This window comes from Rhynchophorus ferrugineus, unplaced genomic scaffold (assembly GCF_030347505.1).
Source record: "Rhynchophorus ferrugineus isolate W39M unplaced genomic scaffold, kcgeb_rfMv2 rfM2, whole genome shotgun sequence".
Lineage (NCBI taxonomy): Eukaryota > Metazoa > Arthropoda > Insecta > Coleoptera > Curculionidae > Rhynchophorus > Rhynchophorus ferrugineus.
In genome coordinates, this window is record NW_027472581.1 from 51,334,205 (window position 1) to 51,353,791 (window position 19,587).

The 19,587-nt window shown below is 28.9% G+C and overlaps 1 protein-coding gene and 1 non-coding gene across 2 annotated transcripts in view; both read left to right on the forward strand.

Annotated features, from left to right (window-relative positions):
• LOC143191165 (procathepsin L) overlaps positions 1-19,587 on the forward strand; it is a 50,170-nt gene that overhangs the window by 3,991 nt on the left and 26,592 nt on the right. Inside the window, exon 2 of the mRNA XM_076395973.1 lies at positions 18,553-18,892. Within this exon, the coding sequence (XP_076252088.1) occupies positions 18,572-18,892 (321 nt within the window). The 5' untranslated portion in view covers positions 18,553-18,571. The remainder of the gene's footprint in view (positions 1-18,552; positions 18,893-19,587) is intronic.
• On the forward strand, positions 12,741-12,849 carry LOC143192108 (U6 spliceosomal RNA). Its single transcript, XR_013004730.1, has one exon. It is a non-coding gene; the product is annotated as a U6 spliceosomal RNA (small nuclear RNA).

Sequence of the window (19,587 nt, forward strand, 5' to 3'; positions counted from 1 at the left end):
TGAATTATAGATTAGATACAATATGTTGGAAAATTGTCTGAAAAAATTGTAATTAAAATAAGGTGAACGATATCAAATGATTGTCTAAAGTCCGGATTAGCGTCAGTCCATCCTCAAAAGATGCTACCCGGTTAAATCATTAATTTAAATGTGTATCGAAAATTGATATTACTAAGCGAGCGCGCGACAAAAAAATTGTCAGAATTAATTGATAAACGGGTTGACTTTTATCACAATAACATTGATGTGTGAAACACAAAGACGTGTTTCAAGATCCGGTAAAAGTTGGAATGCTTTGATTCGAAAATTATATGTAAGGTTGATGCCATTTTTTTAATAGGGCATTCCACTGACGCCGCTACCTTTAATCTTGTAGCTACATTATTCACCGATTTTCTGTCAACATTTTATGAGCACTAACATTATGTTTGTTGCATATCTACAAAAGATAATCTAAAGCAAACAGTCAATATTATTTTCTACTTTTACCGAATGATGACCGGTGATATCAAAATGATGATCAATATGTTGGCCAGTTAAAATTTGTAATAATAGAGAAAACTGAAACAAGGAATTCGATTAAATATGTTCAACATATCAATTTTACACGTTCTTATGCAACTTTGAATATTGAGGTCTCTGTACAGTTTATCGATACTTTGCTCTCTACAAATTAACTATTAGGATCTTTTCAGTGTAAAATTTATTGAGAAAAAAACGATCGAGCGAAGATGCATCAATCTGAACAAGAAATCAAAAGAGCCAACTGACGCTGGTTGGGACAGAAGTTCCCACTCAAGCTGCAACGGTGCACTCTACAACTCTTGCAAAATATGACAGTTATATAAACAATAACTCTGCGATTCTTACTCGCTGTTGTTGGTCATGTTGGTAACAACGTGTCGTCAAAGTGTCGATTAATGTTGTAGACATACTCAGTAAAAGTTTCATTCAGCTTTAATAACTTTTAATACGCTACACCATATGCAAATTTTACACTTGGGATCGCCAGTCACGATAAGTCACAGAAAACTATTTTTGCATGGAAAGCAATGAACACGTGATCTTCAAATGGTTTGTAATTGAATTTTAATTTTCCTTCTTTTAATCTTTTCCATCGCGTGTACATATTTTGAAACATTTAATTCATCAACAGGTTAGCTTCCTCTGCATTTCTTGAAAACTTGAGCTAGGTTTTCGTTCAACAACCCTTGAAATTTATTGTCTTTGACTTCTTAACTTTTTTGTTTTCCTTGTTTAATTTTTAACTTCAACACCGCCGCTTTGAAAGATTATCAAACATCAATAGAATATGGAAAATGTAATTTTCAGCATTTCATGAACGTCCGTAAACACTGAAAATCTACTAAATAATTAAAATAATACTAAATACTAAATTCAAAAGTGTTATCAGCAATACATATCGCTGATAAAAATATATGCATCGCTTAATATAATGACCAAGAAGTGCGCAGCTCTGATATTTCAAGAATATCATCGATTGATAATATCGTATTTAGTGAAGAAAGAAAAGCGTAATGCAGAATATGGAAGCCATCTAAGGGCATGTATATCCAAACTTGTGAACATTTTAAAGAACATTTCCAAAAATGATCTAAAAGGTGCCTTCGATATGCTTTTTCACCATCCAGCTCACTCTATAGGTTCTCAAATATTTTGAACAGTATAAAGCGGTTTTTTTATATATTGGTTTTGGTGTTTAATTCAAATATGAACAAAATGTAAATTCATTGTTAATAAAATTGTTTCATTGACATTATATACTATAATAAATAAAGGTCTAAAACACTTTTGTTAATTAGCGTGATTAATGATAATACATAAGACAATCTCAAGCAAAAATTATGTTATTCTCGATTTTGTTATAATACGAGTAAACATAAAAATTTGAAAATATAATGAGGGAATAGTAAATACCTTGAGAGAATTCTAGTTGCATCTTTTGCATGTTTTAAACAGGATTCTTCAAATCAATTAACGAAAATGTAGTCATCATGGTCGTCAACATTTTAAAGTTTTTTGTCTGTAAATCACGATACGTAATATGGTTAAGGAATGATAATAATGGCAAAATGATAATAATAACTCTTTAAGATAAATCTCTTTCTTCTCATATTCGCTGCTACATCTGCTGAAAAATTATTTAATTAACATTTTTGTATATTAATTTGACAGGATCTAGGTACAAAATATTTTTTTTATTTTAACGATATTTTTAATATTATTCAAAACCAGCGGGTCAACAATTTCCCCAGCAGACATTTATTTTGACACTTTCATATAATAGATACGTAAAACATTATTTCAATAAGTGATCTTGTACAAACTAGAGTCTAAATCTTATCTTAAAACATAATTATACGTACTCTATATTCTACGCGTATGTCTTTGACGCTTACAATACACCGTGTCAGTGAAAACGATGGCAAAAATCCATGAATTGGGCTTCGAATTGCTTCCTCATCCACCGTATTCTATAGATCTGGCCCCCCAGAGACCATTTCCTGTTCTTAGATTTCAAAAGAATGCTCGCTGGAAAGATATTTTTGTCGAATGACGAAGTGATGAAAATGATATCAAAAAGTTGGAGGGTCGCTATAATCAGTGTATCACCCTTGAAGGGAATTATGTTAAATAAAAAAAACTAATTTTTCCAAAAACATGTGTTTTACTATAGTAGGCCGGGACTTTTCAATTGACCTGTTATGATAACATCTTATGGAAAATGAATATTTTATATGTTTATCAGTATTAGAATTCTTCCACAATTTATAAAAATTGTGATGTTTTTCTCTTAATATATTATAGAGAATAATTTAAAAATAATATTTTAATGTTACTTAAACTTGTTTTGACAATATTTTCAATATAGGATCAGAGATTTATTTGACATATAACATTAGTCACAGTAACAAATGTCTGTATATTAAAATATATGCAAACTATCTCAACCTTTTTTAAATGACATTTAATTAACTTTATTTTCCATTAAGTTTGAATAATCAACAAGGTATTAATAAGTTTAAATTACTACACCACTAAACATTATAACAGAAGTATCATTACTTTTATGTTCAAACATAAACATGGAATATCAAATGAAGTAATACATATTTGCATATTAATTAAAACAATAACGAAGACAATTAGGCACTTTATCTCTTACAATACAGAATTTTTATTATAGTAATGCTTTATAATAATTAAATGAATTATGGACTTCTCAAATTCAGATCTATAAAGTAAGTAACTTAAATAGTTGATAAAATTTTTTATCAAGTTTTATTCCATCTTTTATACATATTTTTTTCGAAACAAAAAATTTTTTCTAAAATATATATATTGAGAATTATTATAAAACAAAGTAAATTAAATTGACTAAATTCAATAGAGAGATTCAAAAGAAGGAAACAAACTGAATAAAAAACCAGGCTTATTTGATAAATTACCTCTAAATTACTAACAGTTCTCGAGCAAGAACAATTTCCAGCAGATATTAAATTAATTGAAATTCTTAAAAATTAAAATGGATTGATTAGTCTTCTAGAAAGATTGATTCTAGAAATTTGGATATTAGGATGAAATTTTTGCATATGTCTTGTTTTTTTTTTCATAGCTGAATATGCCTTCCGATAAAACGAACACATTTGTTTGTTAAGGTAACATGTAACTTTATATGATCATACTTTTCTTAGTTGCTAAATCGCACTGCCATAACACATTAATAATTATAAAAATACGTGAATAACCACAAGTAATACAAAATCTTAAACGAAACTGCTTAAAATGAAATAAAATAATTTAGTAATGTCTTAACTCACTCCTTAAAGACCTGTCTTCGGATTTAAAATTGCTCTGCCGGAAATTTGCTATACAGAGGTGTCAGATTTACGTCCCAACGTAAAACTACACGTACGTAGTCAATTTACATACTACAGAAACAGCGAATAATTTAGGGTAATAGAATTGGAGTTGGCAGCGGGTTGGCCAGATGCAATGAAAGTAAAGCTTAAAATATTTGGTTATATATTTATATATGTTGTGTCACCGATCTGACGACTATTCTTGGTTGCTTGATTTGAGCGTATTTCGTTTTATTGAAATTTATTGGTCTTATTGAATATAAGCTTTAACCATACCAAATTTCACGCCTCCCGGTGCATCCGTTTTCTTCAAAAAAGGACGCAAAATTTGCGCTAAGCCGATTGATGAAAAACATGAATTCGGAAGCTAAGGACTTATTCTGAATTATTAAAGGCATGCATTTTGGGTATATTCTAATTATTATTATTTTGTTATATTTTAAAGCCTCCTTTTTTCCAAGTAGAACTTATTGGGACTGGACCCATTTCCTAATGCGAACCACGGTTCTTGGAATTAGGACTATGGATAGTCTTTTTCGAATTTTACACTGTGCCTAGAGATTTATGCAGTTACAATTGCAAACATAAAGTGCATCCATGCCTTGAGGGATTCGAACCCGCGACTATTGCAACACTAGGAGAACCGTTCTTGATCACTAAGCTACCAAACCGGCGGGTTTAATGCTGAGGATCGTGTAAAAATATGTTAGCCATTCATTCCTATCACATATTTATAAATATTTTGAATTAATAAAATTAAACCTCGTAAAGTTGAAAACAAAAAGGCCTAAAAATCTAAAAAATTCTGAAAAAAGGTTTTCTGAAATAGAATTTAGTGGTAAAATTAATCATCTTTATAACTCCGAAATTAACTAAGAGGTTTTTTTATTTTTGTACTATTTATATATATATAGGCAATAAATATCTAATCATTGAAATATGAAATATATGTAAAATTTCGAACTAAATAAGTAGTCAGGAATTTTCCATCGTCTATTAATTCCGTTAATTATTAACATTTTGAAATTAACTTCCGAAGATGTATTCATTAGAGTATCTACATTTTAAAAATATATAATAAATTATTTTATTTTTTTAAATATATTTTAAAGCCTCCTTTTACCAACTATGGATTTATCTGGACTGGGCCTAAAGTTTAACGTGGGCTCCGAACCACGGTCCTCAGCATTAAGCCTACCGACTAGCGACTGACCAACTTCCCAGAAGACATCCGGTCTTAGCCAGCCTGGTTACGAGCGTGACGGGGATCATTTTCCTTGTCGGATTTTGCAGTTTTGCCTAGGATAATCACATATTTTAAACAATCACAAACATACATTTACGACCATGCCCCAGCAGGATTCGAACCTACGGCTATCGTAACAGTAGGAGGACCGTCCCATCGCCTTTACCACTCCGCCACCAAGCCGGCAATTATTTTATTTAATTAAAGTTCTAGACCATGATGTTTTATTGAGAGAAAGATTTTGTTTTCATAGAATTCATAGATACATTTGAGAAATAATGAATAAAATGAGAAAAAAGTTTTAAAAAATACTGACCTGATTCCTAGGAATAATTTTTCTAATCCATTCAAAATATTATATGATATGAAGATGATATTTATCATTACTTGACTCTATATTGATGCATGCACAATTTATTTGTTATAAATAATTTTTCATCCAGTCGAATTCCAATGAAATTATATTATATTACGCAAATAATTATTATACGCAACTAGTCGTTAGAAGCTTATTTGAATAACCAGATGTTGGATTAAAAAGTGAATTGTCACGAAGTTTGGTTAATTTATAATATAATAATAGATAACTGAATTAATGAGTATGACTCAAACTGATCAAGAAATGTTAAGAGATTTTGATACGGCCTAAGACTAGTAAAATTTTATGCAATAAAACGTATTTATTAATGAGCTGAAATTAAATTTGTAGTAAAAAAATAGAACATTTACTGATATTTATAGTTTCAAATTTTATCCCGATATAGTTTTGAAAATCAAGACATCATAAATTAAGCTGGCGTATTTGTGATACCGACGTCATGGGTTCGACGGTTTCGAGGAACGAATTCCCCGTTGGAGACATTTCTCCTTTCAAAAGGTGATCCGGAAGGCGTAACCTCTGGCAAATAGGTCTATAAAGTAGCAGATCCCATTGAAGGGCCTCCAAAGTTTATTTAGCTATATTTTCAATATGTGGACAAGTGTCCATAAGACATGGACAAGTATTCTATAAGATAACTTTGTCATGTGTTATAGCATATTGGGGTCGTTTGAGCTTCAATGTTTGACTCTGATGAACTGATCTGGCTTATGGTAGATAACTTCCAGCTGATCACCAGTTGGGCAGACTTAGTATAATTATATACCTACTTCGTTGTCTTTTACAGAATCCATACCTATATCCTTGATATTGTTGAGTATTTCTTAAGACCTTAGTGAACTATTTTTTGTTTTATCATGTAGCTGTATTATGTATTTAATAACGCGTTGTTTTAAGTCTCCAGCGACTGCAAACATTACTGAACTCCCTTCCCGTTATTTTAGATCACTGTGTGTTAAGACTAATAGGATTGGAGTAGAGAGAAAGCATAAATTTACATTTTAAAAAAATTACACATACTGATTTTTAACTTATGATGGAAGATTGATTAGCGAAAACGATAGCGAAAGAAAAACAGAAAATTTTAAATCATAATATATTTTTAACAAAAAAATTGAATGGACTTCAAAAAATAAATAAGGAACTCAATAAAAATTAAAAAATAATCAAACTTATTTAACCTATCTGCTATACGTATTTTGTATTCTACAATATACGCACAATTTAGATTAATATCTACCTAAACCTATTTATCTATTTACATTATTATTTTAACTACTATCAACTGACTGCTTTGAAGTATTGCCTATTAGTCGCGCTATATAACATATTCGCATACGAAATTATTATATACAATGCGAAATGTTTTGTTTGCCCTTAATTTTTCTACACAACCAGTAATCTGTTTTCAACATTTTTATAATCCACTATCCTTTAGTTTTTAATAGTGGAGGGATTTTTATTACTGTATTAGTGACATTCTTTGAAACAGCAGTTAATAGATGTAAATTAAAATTATACTATTTTTTAGTAGTGAAAAGTAAAAAACAATAAAAAAAATAAACTCACATTTGAGCTATGAAAATATTGGTCGGAATTATTGGTTGATATGGTCGGAAATATTTTGAAATAATACGAAATGTTAATTGACTTATAATAAACAGAAATTGATTATATGGTAGATACATCTAATTAAAACAGTGTCGCGAGAAAATTGATGTCATGCATAATAAGTCTGCCAAGGTGATTAAAATTTAGTTTTGAACTTGAAATACTTAAAAACAAAAATATGTATTATTATTATTATTTATTTTTACGTAAGCATATAACATTCTGGGTCTGTAGTGGTTTGTCGTATTATTACTGAAAATTCTAATAAAGTCAGCTTTCTCCTTATATTTTGGTTTGATTCAAGGGCATATATGAAAATACACCACCAAATTGAAAGTGTGATAGAATATGAATTTGTTTTAATGTCTCGTGGATGTATTATAGATAAATTAAATTACAAGTGTTTCAACACCAATGATATTTAGATGGGGAGCTGCAAGAAAATCACTTTTCTATTGATAAAATAATTGGAAGATATTCACTAGAATATTTTTGATGTTCTGTTATATCGATTAAAAGGATCTTTAAGCGAACAGAAATCATAAGCTAGATAATCAGTCGAGGTACACTTCATTTTAAAGATTAAAATTTGCTGATTAGGTGCTTGCATGTATTTTGATAGATTTGTCACTTTAAAAATACATTTATTGAGAATAATAGGTACAATATGTATTTCACATTAATTAACATTTAATTAGAAATTTAGAGTGCGAATATTTTCTTCAATTTTGTTATTAACAATGCAAAGGAGAACTGAACTAACCTAACACATAAGACGTAATAATCATACTGATGACCAGCGAGAGACAGAAAATGATAATAGTTGGATGTTACACAGTTGATTTGACTAAAATTTTCGAAAATTGTTCAATTCTTTTTTGTCGACAATTGCCAATTGCAATTTTGGGGACATATTGCTTTTATAACGTTTATTTCAAATGTTTCCTGATAAATGAGAAGATATATTGAGTAGTAATACTTTTCATTGCATATTTTGATGACCGTTGTTAAATAAATCAATAAGTTTCACAAAAAGAAAATAGTGAAAAGTTATTAAATATCATTATGTAATTATATTAATATCATATATTAAAATTAAATTAATACTTATTAAATAATTATTATAATTATTATAATTATGTCAGAAGTCTGATGAATACATCGAATTGAATGGATGTCTCTTTTTGAAGAAAAATGTTAAACTACCAGGTGTATCAGTAATTACATTTATTTAATATATTATTTTGTCCCTAAAAACGTGCATTTGGGACGTGCATTACTTTTAATCAAACGAAAAAAAATTCTGAAAATCATCATTTGCTGGTAGCGCCTTTGTAGGTTTGCAGTGAGCATGCTCCAACCATAATAATTGACAATTGAGAGTTCAAATGTGGTGATTTCAACGTTCAAGACAAAGGACACCGAAGTTGGCCGAAAACATTTAAACAACTGAATGAAATTGCAGGAGTTAAAGACCCAACACAAATTCACAAGCAATTGGCAAAAACAGTTGAATGTGAGCCGAGCGAGCAAATCTGGTTCCACCCGACCACCGCTTTTTAGGGCATGCGATTGCAGAGTTGCATGCTCTTTCAAAGATGTTAAATAATGGAGAAACTGTTGTTCTGGAATGTAATTTGATTTTAGTAACTTTAAGTACTTTCATATACTTTAATTTTTAACTTTTCGAAAGGAATATACTTAACACTTGAATAAATACAGTTTAACTATATATTGGAATGGGAAAGGTATTACCGACACACTTGGTTATTAATAATGTTAAGGAACTTTTTAACACATTTACAAATTCTCAAATATTACTATTAAATAAATAACACCATCATTTATTGTCGATAACACAAAAATCATAATTTATTATAGTATATTTAAGTATTTTTTAAAACCGTGGTTTAGGTAGTAATCAAGATTTAGTAATTAGGGAGGTATTATTCTTAATTAAATCCTTAACTAATGAATATATTTTATAATAATACATTGCATAAGATCAATCCATCAATCAGTTGATGGATACAAAATATTTGCCTAAGATTTTCTTACAAATAAAGCATAAACAACCAATCCGACGCATCTCTTCACAGTTGTGTAATCGATTAGTATTCATAAATGTTTAAAAACCATTATAGATATCTTCAATCTTTAGCGTTGGAAATGATTAAGGTCAAAGTAATAAGAGAGTACTAGACGATTTTCCTTTGATTCCTCGCAGAAACAAAAAATCTCTTCAAGTGAAAGCATTTCTACTGATTGTAAAATTCTTCTCACGACAGCCAGGGCAAAGTTTGTCTGTTATTCTTTGATTTGTCTTTATATATATATATATATATATATATATATATATATATATATATATATATATATATATTATATTTATATTATATTTCTAGTCAGAAAGAGTAGCTCTAAAATATACTATATTTTATATAATAGTTTAAATGCATTGAACATACGAGTAAAAAATTATTGAATGCTATAATGGATCATTGGATTATTAATTATTGTATGAAAATTATGATGAATTAAAGTTTTAATGAATTTTCATAATTCTAATGGGAAATCAAATGATTCATAAGGACTAAAAATAATCGAATGATACTGTTTAGCTTTAAACAAATATTGAAATCTGAATTTGGATTAATTATTGAATTATTATATCATTAATATATTATTAGTGGATTATTATATTATTAATTATTGAAAGATATTATGAATCACCTTCTTAATCAATTTTGATAACCATAATGTCGAGCTGATGAACGTCAACTGTTATATCACCTTCATCGCTCTAGTTATTCCTCTTGACTCAACAAGTGTTCCAAAGGAAAAGCACAGAAGGAATAGTCCTAGTATAGTAATAGTGTCAAAAATAATCAATAGTTTCGTGGATGCCATTAGGACACTAGTTAGAACAAAAGTTTCAAATCAAGCACTATTTGATATACATATTCGGTTCGAAATGACGTCTCGAAATATCGTGTCCGAACTTTTTGGTTCTCCAGGCCGTTCTTTGTCACTGACACCAAAATCACCACCTTTAAATTGCTTTAAACATCATCACCATAAGTTTCTATAAACAGTTTATGTCAACAGATGATGATGTTAAACAACAAATTTTAATTTTTATGATTAGCGTCTCTATCCATACACTAATTATCGCACTAATACTAAAGGGTTATTTTGTATCGAAAAGTGTAAAAGCTATCGCATTTAATAACTATATTAAGTTGTTCAACATATTTTTATATAGATACTTCGCATTTTCCCAAATGTATATACAATAATTCTCCTAATAATATAAGAAGGAATATTAGTATTCAATATAACCTAAATTCAGCCATAGAAGATTCGCTAAAAGTTAATTAATATACCTTTATCCTATTAATTTTGAAATCATTAAATTCAATACAAGTAGAAACTGTTTTAATTTAGTGCGCTATTATTAAATATATTCAGGATCATCTATATATCTTATATTTTAAACTTCTCACAAATGTTGAGTGATTTACTCTATTTCACGATCTAAATGTCAATCATAACATTTATTTTAATTAAAACATACATCGAAAATAATTTACGGTTTTTATAGAAAATGTATAGTGTCTGTTACAAAAATGATCGTACAATTTGAATAACTTTTTGATCCCCTGGTGCTGCCCATTTAATTTGTAGTGTTAGTTTTTACACACACAAAATTTGATGCTTATGAAAATGAGTATTATCAATATGATAATTCACCATTTTTCTCAATATTTCCCCTTTTTACACTATTCCTCGTTTTTTCTCCATAAACTTTATGATTATAATTTTTTCATCGAATTTTATATATAGTGGGATTAACAATAGAAAAGGTTAATTAATTATTTCAAGAATATTATAGAAATTCAATTTTCATATTAAGTGGGATGATAGTGATGACATGAGTATAAATAATCCATGGACGAAAGTGCCTCAGATTTGAAGAACTAACAACTATTTGTGCTACTACCATAACTAATATTAAGCTAAACAATAATTAAAGTAGGTGATTCAGAAAAATATAACCAAATTGTGTAATAATAATAATATAATACAAAATCACTCTATATTGTCATGTTGTGCACTTACATATGTGCTTATATATAATAGTTGTGCACTATTATATACACAAATATGTTTAAAGAATCATTAAAAAGGTTAATTAATTATTTCAAGAATATTATAGAAATTCAATTTTCATATTAAGTGGGATGATAGTGATGACATGAGTATAAATAATCCATGGACGAAAGTGCCTCAGATTTGAAGAACTAACAACTATTTGTGCTACTACCATAACTAATATTAAGCTAAACAATAATTAAAGTAGGTGATTCAGAAAAATATAACCAAATTGTGTAATAATAATAATATAATACAAAATCACTCTATATTGTCATGTTGTGCACTTAAATATGTTTAAAGAATCATTAAAACTGAAGTTTGTGTGTTAGGTGTCTTAATTGCAAAATTGGAATGTGAAATTATGACCTAAGTTGTTAATTAAAATGCTTTACGAAATAATATAATACAATATACAATATCATTCTAGTCCTATAAAGCAGCAGATTTTATATAATTCAGCTTTGAATGCGACTTACATCGGTTCATCACCTTTTAAACATAATCGTTTTCAAATATCACTATTATAGATGACCCCTTTTTCATTACCAACAATAAATCATCTTCAATGTTATAATATATTGTAAGTATGATATTTTACAATAATACATGTAATAAATATCTATAGAAATATTGTAAAGTCATAATTTTCAATAAAATCACTAGGATTTAAATAATTATACTTGAATGGTTTAATTAGATATATTAATTTAAACATGTCATTTTAAATTATTATACACTATATAATGCTTTTACATCATAAATTACGATTTAGTTATAAATATACTTTTACGAATAAAAATATCTGTAATTCGCACCCAATTTTTATTTTCAAAGAGAATATATTTTTATGAAAACCAGAATAAAAAATATGAAAATTTTGTTGGCTCATTTGGATACATTGATAACTGCCAATATTGTAGAAATGAAAACATTTATATTTAAATTATACATTATAGAATATTCAACAAGAACAAGGGGTTGAAAAATCTTAATTTTCATAATTGCATGAAAACAATATTTGTAACAAGACAGAAGCTTAAGCAACTTTAGACACAGCAACACAGAACATATAACAACAAAAATAATATATAATAGAAGACAAAACAATAAATGTAACGATTAACGTAATATTGATTGATTTTTTTAAACTATACATACATAATATTTAAATACGTATTTCTTATAATAACTATTATTTACATGACATGTAGCAAATTACTTCATTAACTGATTTATTTGATAAAATATCTTATTCTAAATGCAAATCTTTATGGAAATATTTAATTACAGTTCTTATTGGTTCTAAATACATATCACGTGTTATCATTTCATTAGAGACATATCATAGTATAGAGCATCATCAATGTCACGCAACATTTTATTTTGGAACCGTTGAACGATGATTACATTAGACTTGCTCCATCATGCTCGGTATGATCAAATAGGTCACAGTACAGGTATTGTACTCGCTTCGATGGTACATATACCAAAGATGAAACGTTACATAGAAGATTGGCATGGCCCCTGCACAAGGATGACATGACATAAATCGTGAAGCCTTCCACATTTTTCCAATAAAGCATGATTTTTTCTGTTCCATTACCATTTCCAAATCCAGATTCTGTCAGGAGATTCTAAATAAGCTCATTCTGCAGAGCTACGCACTCATATATTCTGAGGAAAGATGCTCCCCAATGTTCCCATTGTGGGGCTCCATACACAGTATATTACAATATCATAGAATGCCCGTTTTTAGCCACACTGAGATCTGTACTCGCTTTCATTCATGGACTACATGACATAATTACCCCAAGAAACCTCCCCAAACTCTTCTGTCCATCTTTCCTTGACATCATTGAGCAAAAAAAAGCGTCCGATGAGCGAATACATTTTTTCTTCCGGATTAGGCGTCGGTCTAGATGCATGTCCTATGAAAAATAAAAGTTACATGGGTATATTTTGTTTTATTTTCTTTGATTCGTTATTTTTTCGGCCACCATTGTATTTTATTGAGATGTGACTTTTAGACTGCCGTGTTGTATGGATATGTTGTCACAGTAGTGATTTTTGTGGTCAGTAGATCAGTTGTATATAGGAAGATGAAAAAATAAAATTATATGAATGAAAGAATAAAAGATATTGACTGACTGTGACAGAAGACGCATTGGTAAAAACTTATACTAATAAATATTTTAAGAAAGATTTAAATGAGATGATTAATATAATATAATGACTAAAGTAATAAATCATACAGATTACTTGGGTATTGAATACTCAATATTTAAATACGTCAACTACCCAAATACCCAAGTGACAAGCAACATGACAATGGAATATAATATCTATATATCTATATATATATATATATATATATATATATATATATATATATATATATATATATATATATATTGTTTGTGTGTATGCTATTAAGTGTGTAGTACTAATTTCTGGTATCTTTTACTTCTGGTTCTACACTACAATTAGTAATACACGATGAGTAGCATTAAAATATTTTCTCTTCGACTTCCACTCGAAAACTAGGAGAAGAAAAAAACGGCGATACTCGTTCGTTTAACTTTGATCGGATAGAATCTGATTCAGACCGGTCACGCGATGAAATTCCCCATAAATTGTTTTAAAAACCTGAAAAAACGATAATTATAAAATAGAAATTGAAATTTGATTTATAGTTTTTATTAATCGGTTAATATTATAGTACATAATTAAAAATAGTATGTAATTATAATTGTATAATGTTTATTATTATAATATATTTTAATTTGTTATCTCTGGAAGAATAACATTAATAAAATTAAATAGAAAATATTTCCTTGGCATTCGATTATATTTTTTTAATGCAATTTTATGCTATTTATAATATTGGTTATAACAAGTATCTGCTTTGATGCTAAATAAAAAATAAAAATTCATTTTATAATTCTGTGATAAGAACATACATCCATGACTAAGTAAACAATTGGCCCAACCGCTCTATCTGATAGAATACCATGTCAATTTTTAAAATGGGAACAGATTAGCATATAGACAGTTATGCAAAATCTTGTCTATTTTCTGTTGCAGCTAACTGAAACATAAATGTTGCATACTCTATTTAAATTGATTATTTTATCAATTTTATATAAAGGTTGATTGCTACTAAAGTTATACACAAATTATTATTTGATTGGTGATCTGAAGTGCCTTCTTTAGGACTTTAATGACTTTCTTAAGAGAAGTTATCTAGCAGATGGACAAAATAATATAAACAACATGCAATATAGCAAATTTTGTTGCATGTGGGCAAAACTGCTCCAGTCTCTCAGACTTCAAAGGTGGGTTCAATCGTTGCTGCTCAGTTAGCGGGAGCATCTATAATAAAAATAATTGAATTGTTTAACGTTTCACGAGCGACAGTATCCGCGATAATGAGAGCATACATAGACCGAAGCCGACGAGTATTAAAAAAGACAACATAAAACTACCGCGATAAAAATAACAGCTGAACTCTACACTTACTTGAATAATATACTGTTTCGAGAAAACAGTACGGCAAGAGTTCCACAAAGCTAACATTAATGGAAGAAGCTGCGATTGCAAAAACCTTTATAGCGGAAGTGAATGCGAAAGAAATAATACAACGATCATAAAACTTTGACACTTGATGACTGAAAGAATCTTGTTTGGTCGGATGCTTCATTATTTACATTATTTCCTACAAACGGCCGGGATTATGTATGGAGACCCCAAAGCAAGCCTACCATCCGGACTGCCCGTGACTCTCATTAACATCAGTGGCCGGATTACTATAAATGAATATCTCGATATCCTCAATGATGAAGTTTTTACTATGACTAGTATATTGCTGCCTAATACTACCAAAAATTTTAAGTCTTGTTTTGAGAGGCATCAGGCATCAATCATTAAACATTTAAGATGTTCTCCTTAAAACTGCGAAGATCTAAATGTTTCTGTCTGCTCAGGTTGGAAGCAGGGTCTTTGGCACTCTAAAGGATTTTAACTTCTACTTGATACTTATAGATTTAGAGATTTGAAGAAAATAATTGTTTTTATGGCGACATTATCTTTTAATCAATTTAAGACTATTCATTATTTAACAAGCCATGAAAAAGTAGGGTCCTAGTCGGTTGATCATTTAGTAATGATGACTACTTGCTTAAATATCCAATACAGCTCAAATCCGAAAGATAATAGTTAAAAAATTGTAGATCTTATATGTTATAAGCGTAACAGTTATATATATTTTGTTTGTATTTCTAAACACTATATATTTTATGTATACTAAATATTTCTTTTTTATAATCTGTTGTCAAAAAGTGAAGTAATATAGTAGAGCGTTTTGGGTTTAAAGTAACTAGTCGTCTTCCTACTGTTTTCCCACTAACGGTAGTTTTGAATCGCAAATTGATTATGCATTATGTAAAATAATCGGCTGGTATTGCATTTTTGCCCAGGTCATCATCTATATATCCATACTTACTCTACTTGAATCATTTTGCTACAAAATATATAGTTGATTGATTTCTTCTATTTGTGCAATATATATCACAGATTGACACAATAAATAAAATAATTATACATTAAGAATCAATAAACCTCCGACAAAAGAATAAGCAAACAAAATATTTAACCATAAGTGAATTGTAGTGATATGTAAAGTATGTATATCCAAATACGTATAAGAATACTTACATTTATAATATATTATGAGGTTTCCATAATATAAAACTGTTGGCGTAAATATTGTTTCGTTATGCAAATTAATAAATATAAGAAATAATTAACTTGAAAAGTACCGTTAGCCATTAAAATAGTGCGTAAATACATTAATGTGTTACAACTCTTGGGAACCATTCATTAAGCGTCGGATTTTCCCCGATTTTGGAATCCGGCCTTACTCCAATCTAGTGGATCGCTGTTTAGAGCGTCACACTTCTACTTCTAATTTAAATATTCGCTTTCTTTTTTATTCATGTCTTACCGGGTTTGTGTTAAAATTAGATATATATTTATAGAGGTACTCTTTTTAAATTTAGAATACAGATGTCAATATTTTTACGTTATCAATTAAACAGGTCTGCAAGAAATCTAAGTGCTCTTTAAGTTTTACGACGTAATATTTATGTTTTTGGGTGTGTCGAATCCGAAAATAACTTCCTTTTGTCAAAGGAAGACACATTTCTTGACAACGTGGGTAACTATGTTAAACAAGTTATTACATTAAAACAAAAGAGAATAGGCGATAGGTCATTAGCGATGCATATTTTTCAATCCAATATACGTTCACTAGTACACACTGACACTTCTTCTTTTTCCAAATGAGACACCTCTTTATGCATTTTCGCTTGTGGGAAGAATCTGGAAAGTTTCTTTGCACTTGCTAGGCAACCAAAATCTTGAAATGATTTTAATATTGCTTTGAAGATTTGTTTATAGTTTGTCCTTATGCTTGCCTAAAAATATCTCTACCACTTTCTTAAAAGCAATTCACCCTCATTTTTCAGGATTTATCATGGTCTTGATAAATTGTGGGACAGTCCTAATGTCTGATCTGACGAAAACACCTTCCCTCACCTTTGATTCTGAGAGCCCCAGAAAGTTTAAAGCAATCTCAATGTTTAGGAAGTATAGTATAAGATATAAAAAAGGTATAAAAGTTATGGCTTCATTTTGGTTTTATCAATTTATAATAAATTAAATGGCACCAAAATTATACCTGTAGATTTTTCGCTTTACAATTGATAACTTTCAATTTCGAGTCGAAATTAATTCATTAACTTTTAATTACCTTAATTTTCAAATTTCCCCCTTTTCCGCCCAAAATTCCACATATTTCATAAACCATATACTATTGTAATGTTACTATTCAATTAAAATATTTTTAAATACATTTGAAACATATTTTAAAATTTGATAATTCAACTATTCTTGAAATTAATATCTTGGCTAAATTATTTACAATTTATCGACTAGGCTGTAATAGTCAAATAAAAAACAATCATCAGTACAATATTAATTTTTAAACCATAATATCCCTAAAGCTTTGATCGAAGTAATAAATATATGGTAAGTTTTTAATATTACCTTTAATAAAAAAGTGTTTTATCCTATAAGCTATGTGTTGGTATATATTTGACAGAGTATCTATTGAAATTGCACTCGTTAATATCTTAATGTTATCTCTACGTATTTTATTCTATTATAATAATACGGCATTTAATTGCAATTACTCTATAGTCAGAGAACGTCTCTGAACTGGGGGTGTAAGGTACTACCGATATAACAATATTTCTTTTTTTTAAACGTAAATAAATCCTAAAGTAATTTTGGTTAGATTAACCGTTCATTGATTATATAATTGCCTATATAAAAAGGATCAATAAATTATATTATAAAATAAAAAATACGTTTTTTATTGTTGTGTCATAAATGTATTTAAAAAAACTGTAAGCTTAATATTTTTACCAGTTATCGAAAGTAAAATTGATAACTTTGATAGTCTATTTCCACATAGCCGGTTATGGATTTGAGTAATAATGGTCTCTATCTTTGAAAAGAGGTATTTGGAAGGCACGCTTACGGCTACAAATGAATTTTAAATGATTTATTGCTATTATAAAAAAATTAGGATATACACCTTGCATATTTCGCCACGTTTCGAGGACGTTTATTATAAAATGCAAGATATAGAATAAGCTCATTTTCGCCGTCAATTTTCTTCTTTTTATTTGGGTGTGAGCAAGATATTTGTGATGTTTCTAGAAATCGAATTGACCTTTATCTTCATCATATAAATGAAATTGATACGGTTGCATATTTATATTCTGAAATGCATTTTTTAATTATTAAAATGCATAATTTTGAAATGAGTTTCCAATAAAGCCGGAAAGTTGACCAAAACATTTTTCTACATTAAGTATAACGATGTATTGTTGTTGTATTAGATCCAACAAGATATTAACTTATCCAACAATATATTAATCTTATCTAAAAATACTCTAACAGGAACTACAAGGATTTATTTAGTAAATCTATGTAGCATAATAATACTCTATGTAGCGTAGATCCTTACGTAGTAATCAACACTAACCTAATTATTAGTCAGTAAATTCTAGTAATTTCGCACATTAAAAATAAACCAAGAGATGATCCACCTCATAGACACCATTACAAAATATATCCAGTTGCGATTAATATTTTTAAATATGTTATTATTTTATAGACTAAATTTTAATGATATGCTTTTATTATAGACAAATCTACTGCCACAACATGCGGATACCCTTGATTCTTGCGGCGTTGTGTGCCTTGACGGCCTGTGACGGTCCAAGACATTCCAAAAAAGTGTTTGTCACCCAGACACATGCCTCAGTACCACTCCTCGCTCTGCCACATGTTAGTGCCACCGCTAATGTGGGTATTGGTCCCCATATTCACCCTACCATTAAATTTGGCCACAGCACCCAGCAAATCCATCATGCACATTTTGATGTGCATACTATTCAGCAGCCGTCCTATATTCACACCGAGTTCAAGAAACTGGTACCCATCAGTTTAGAGAACTTGATCGAGGAGGAATGGAAAGCTTTCAAGGTATTAAACCACTATTTTATCTGTTTATCGAGAAGATAATTAATTTTCTGAAAATTAAAGATCATTATTGATTTATGATGATGACGATTTTCTGTAATAATTTTTGACATTAAGATTGTATACTGTTGAACAAAAATATTGCATTGCATATTTTTATTACAATATTTAATTGAATAATATTTAAAATTCAAAGCAATTTAATATTACTTTCCACCTAAAATAAAATTATTTTAGTATTAAATGTTTTCTTATCTAGCCATGGCTGTAATATTTATACAATTAAAGTCTGTAGATATTAATTTCAAAACGTATTCTAATGCCTGTGGAATTTCATAGAATTATTTATTTCGAATCAAAAAAAGTGGATCAACAATAGGGTTCAACAATTATTTGGCAGACTAGGTTTTATCTTAAAAATTTTAAAATATTTTCATATAAAGCATTAAATTTAACAACAGCAACTATTTGGTGAATTTTATAGGGCATTAAGTATGATGTTCAATAGTGATACTAATACAGTAGTTTAGGGTATTTATAACATTCCTCTCAATAAGAAATTATTATTAAAATAATAAGACTCGCAGTTTAGCCAAATTAACGTGTAGCATATCTAAAGGCTCACACAATTGTATTCGCCCATTATGGCAGAAAATAACTTTGCTCCATTTTAATTAATCCTAATTTAATCATTTCTA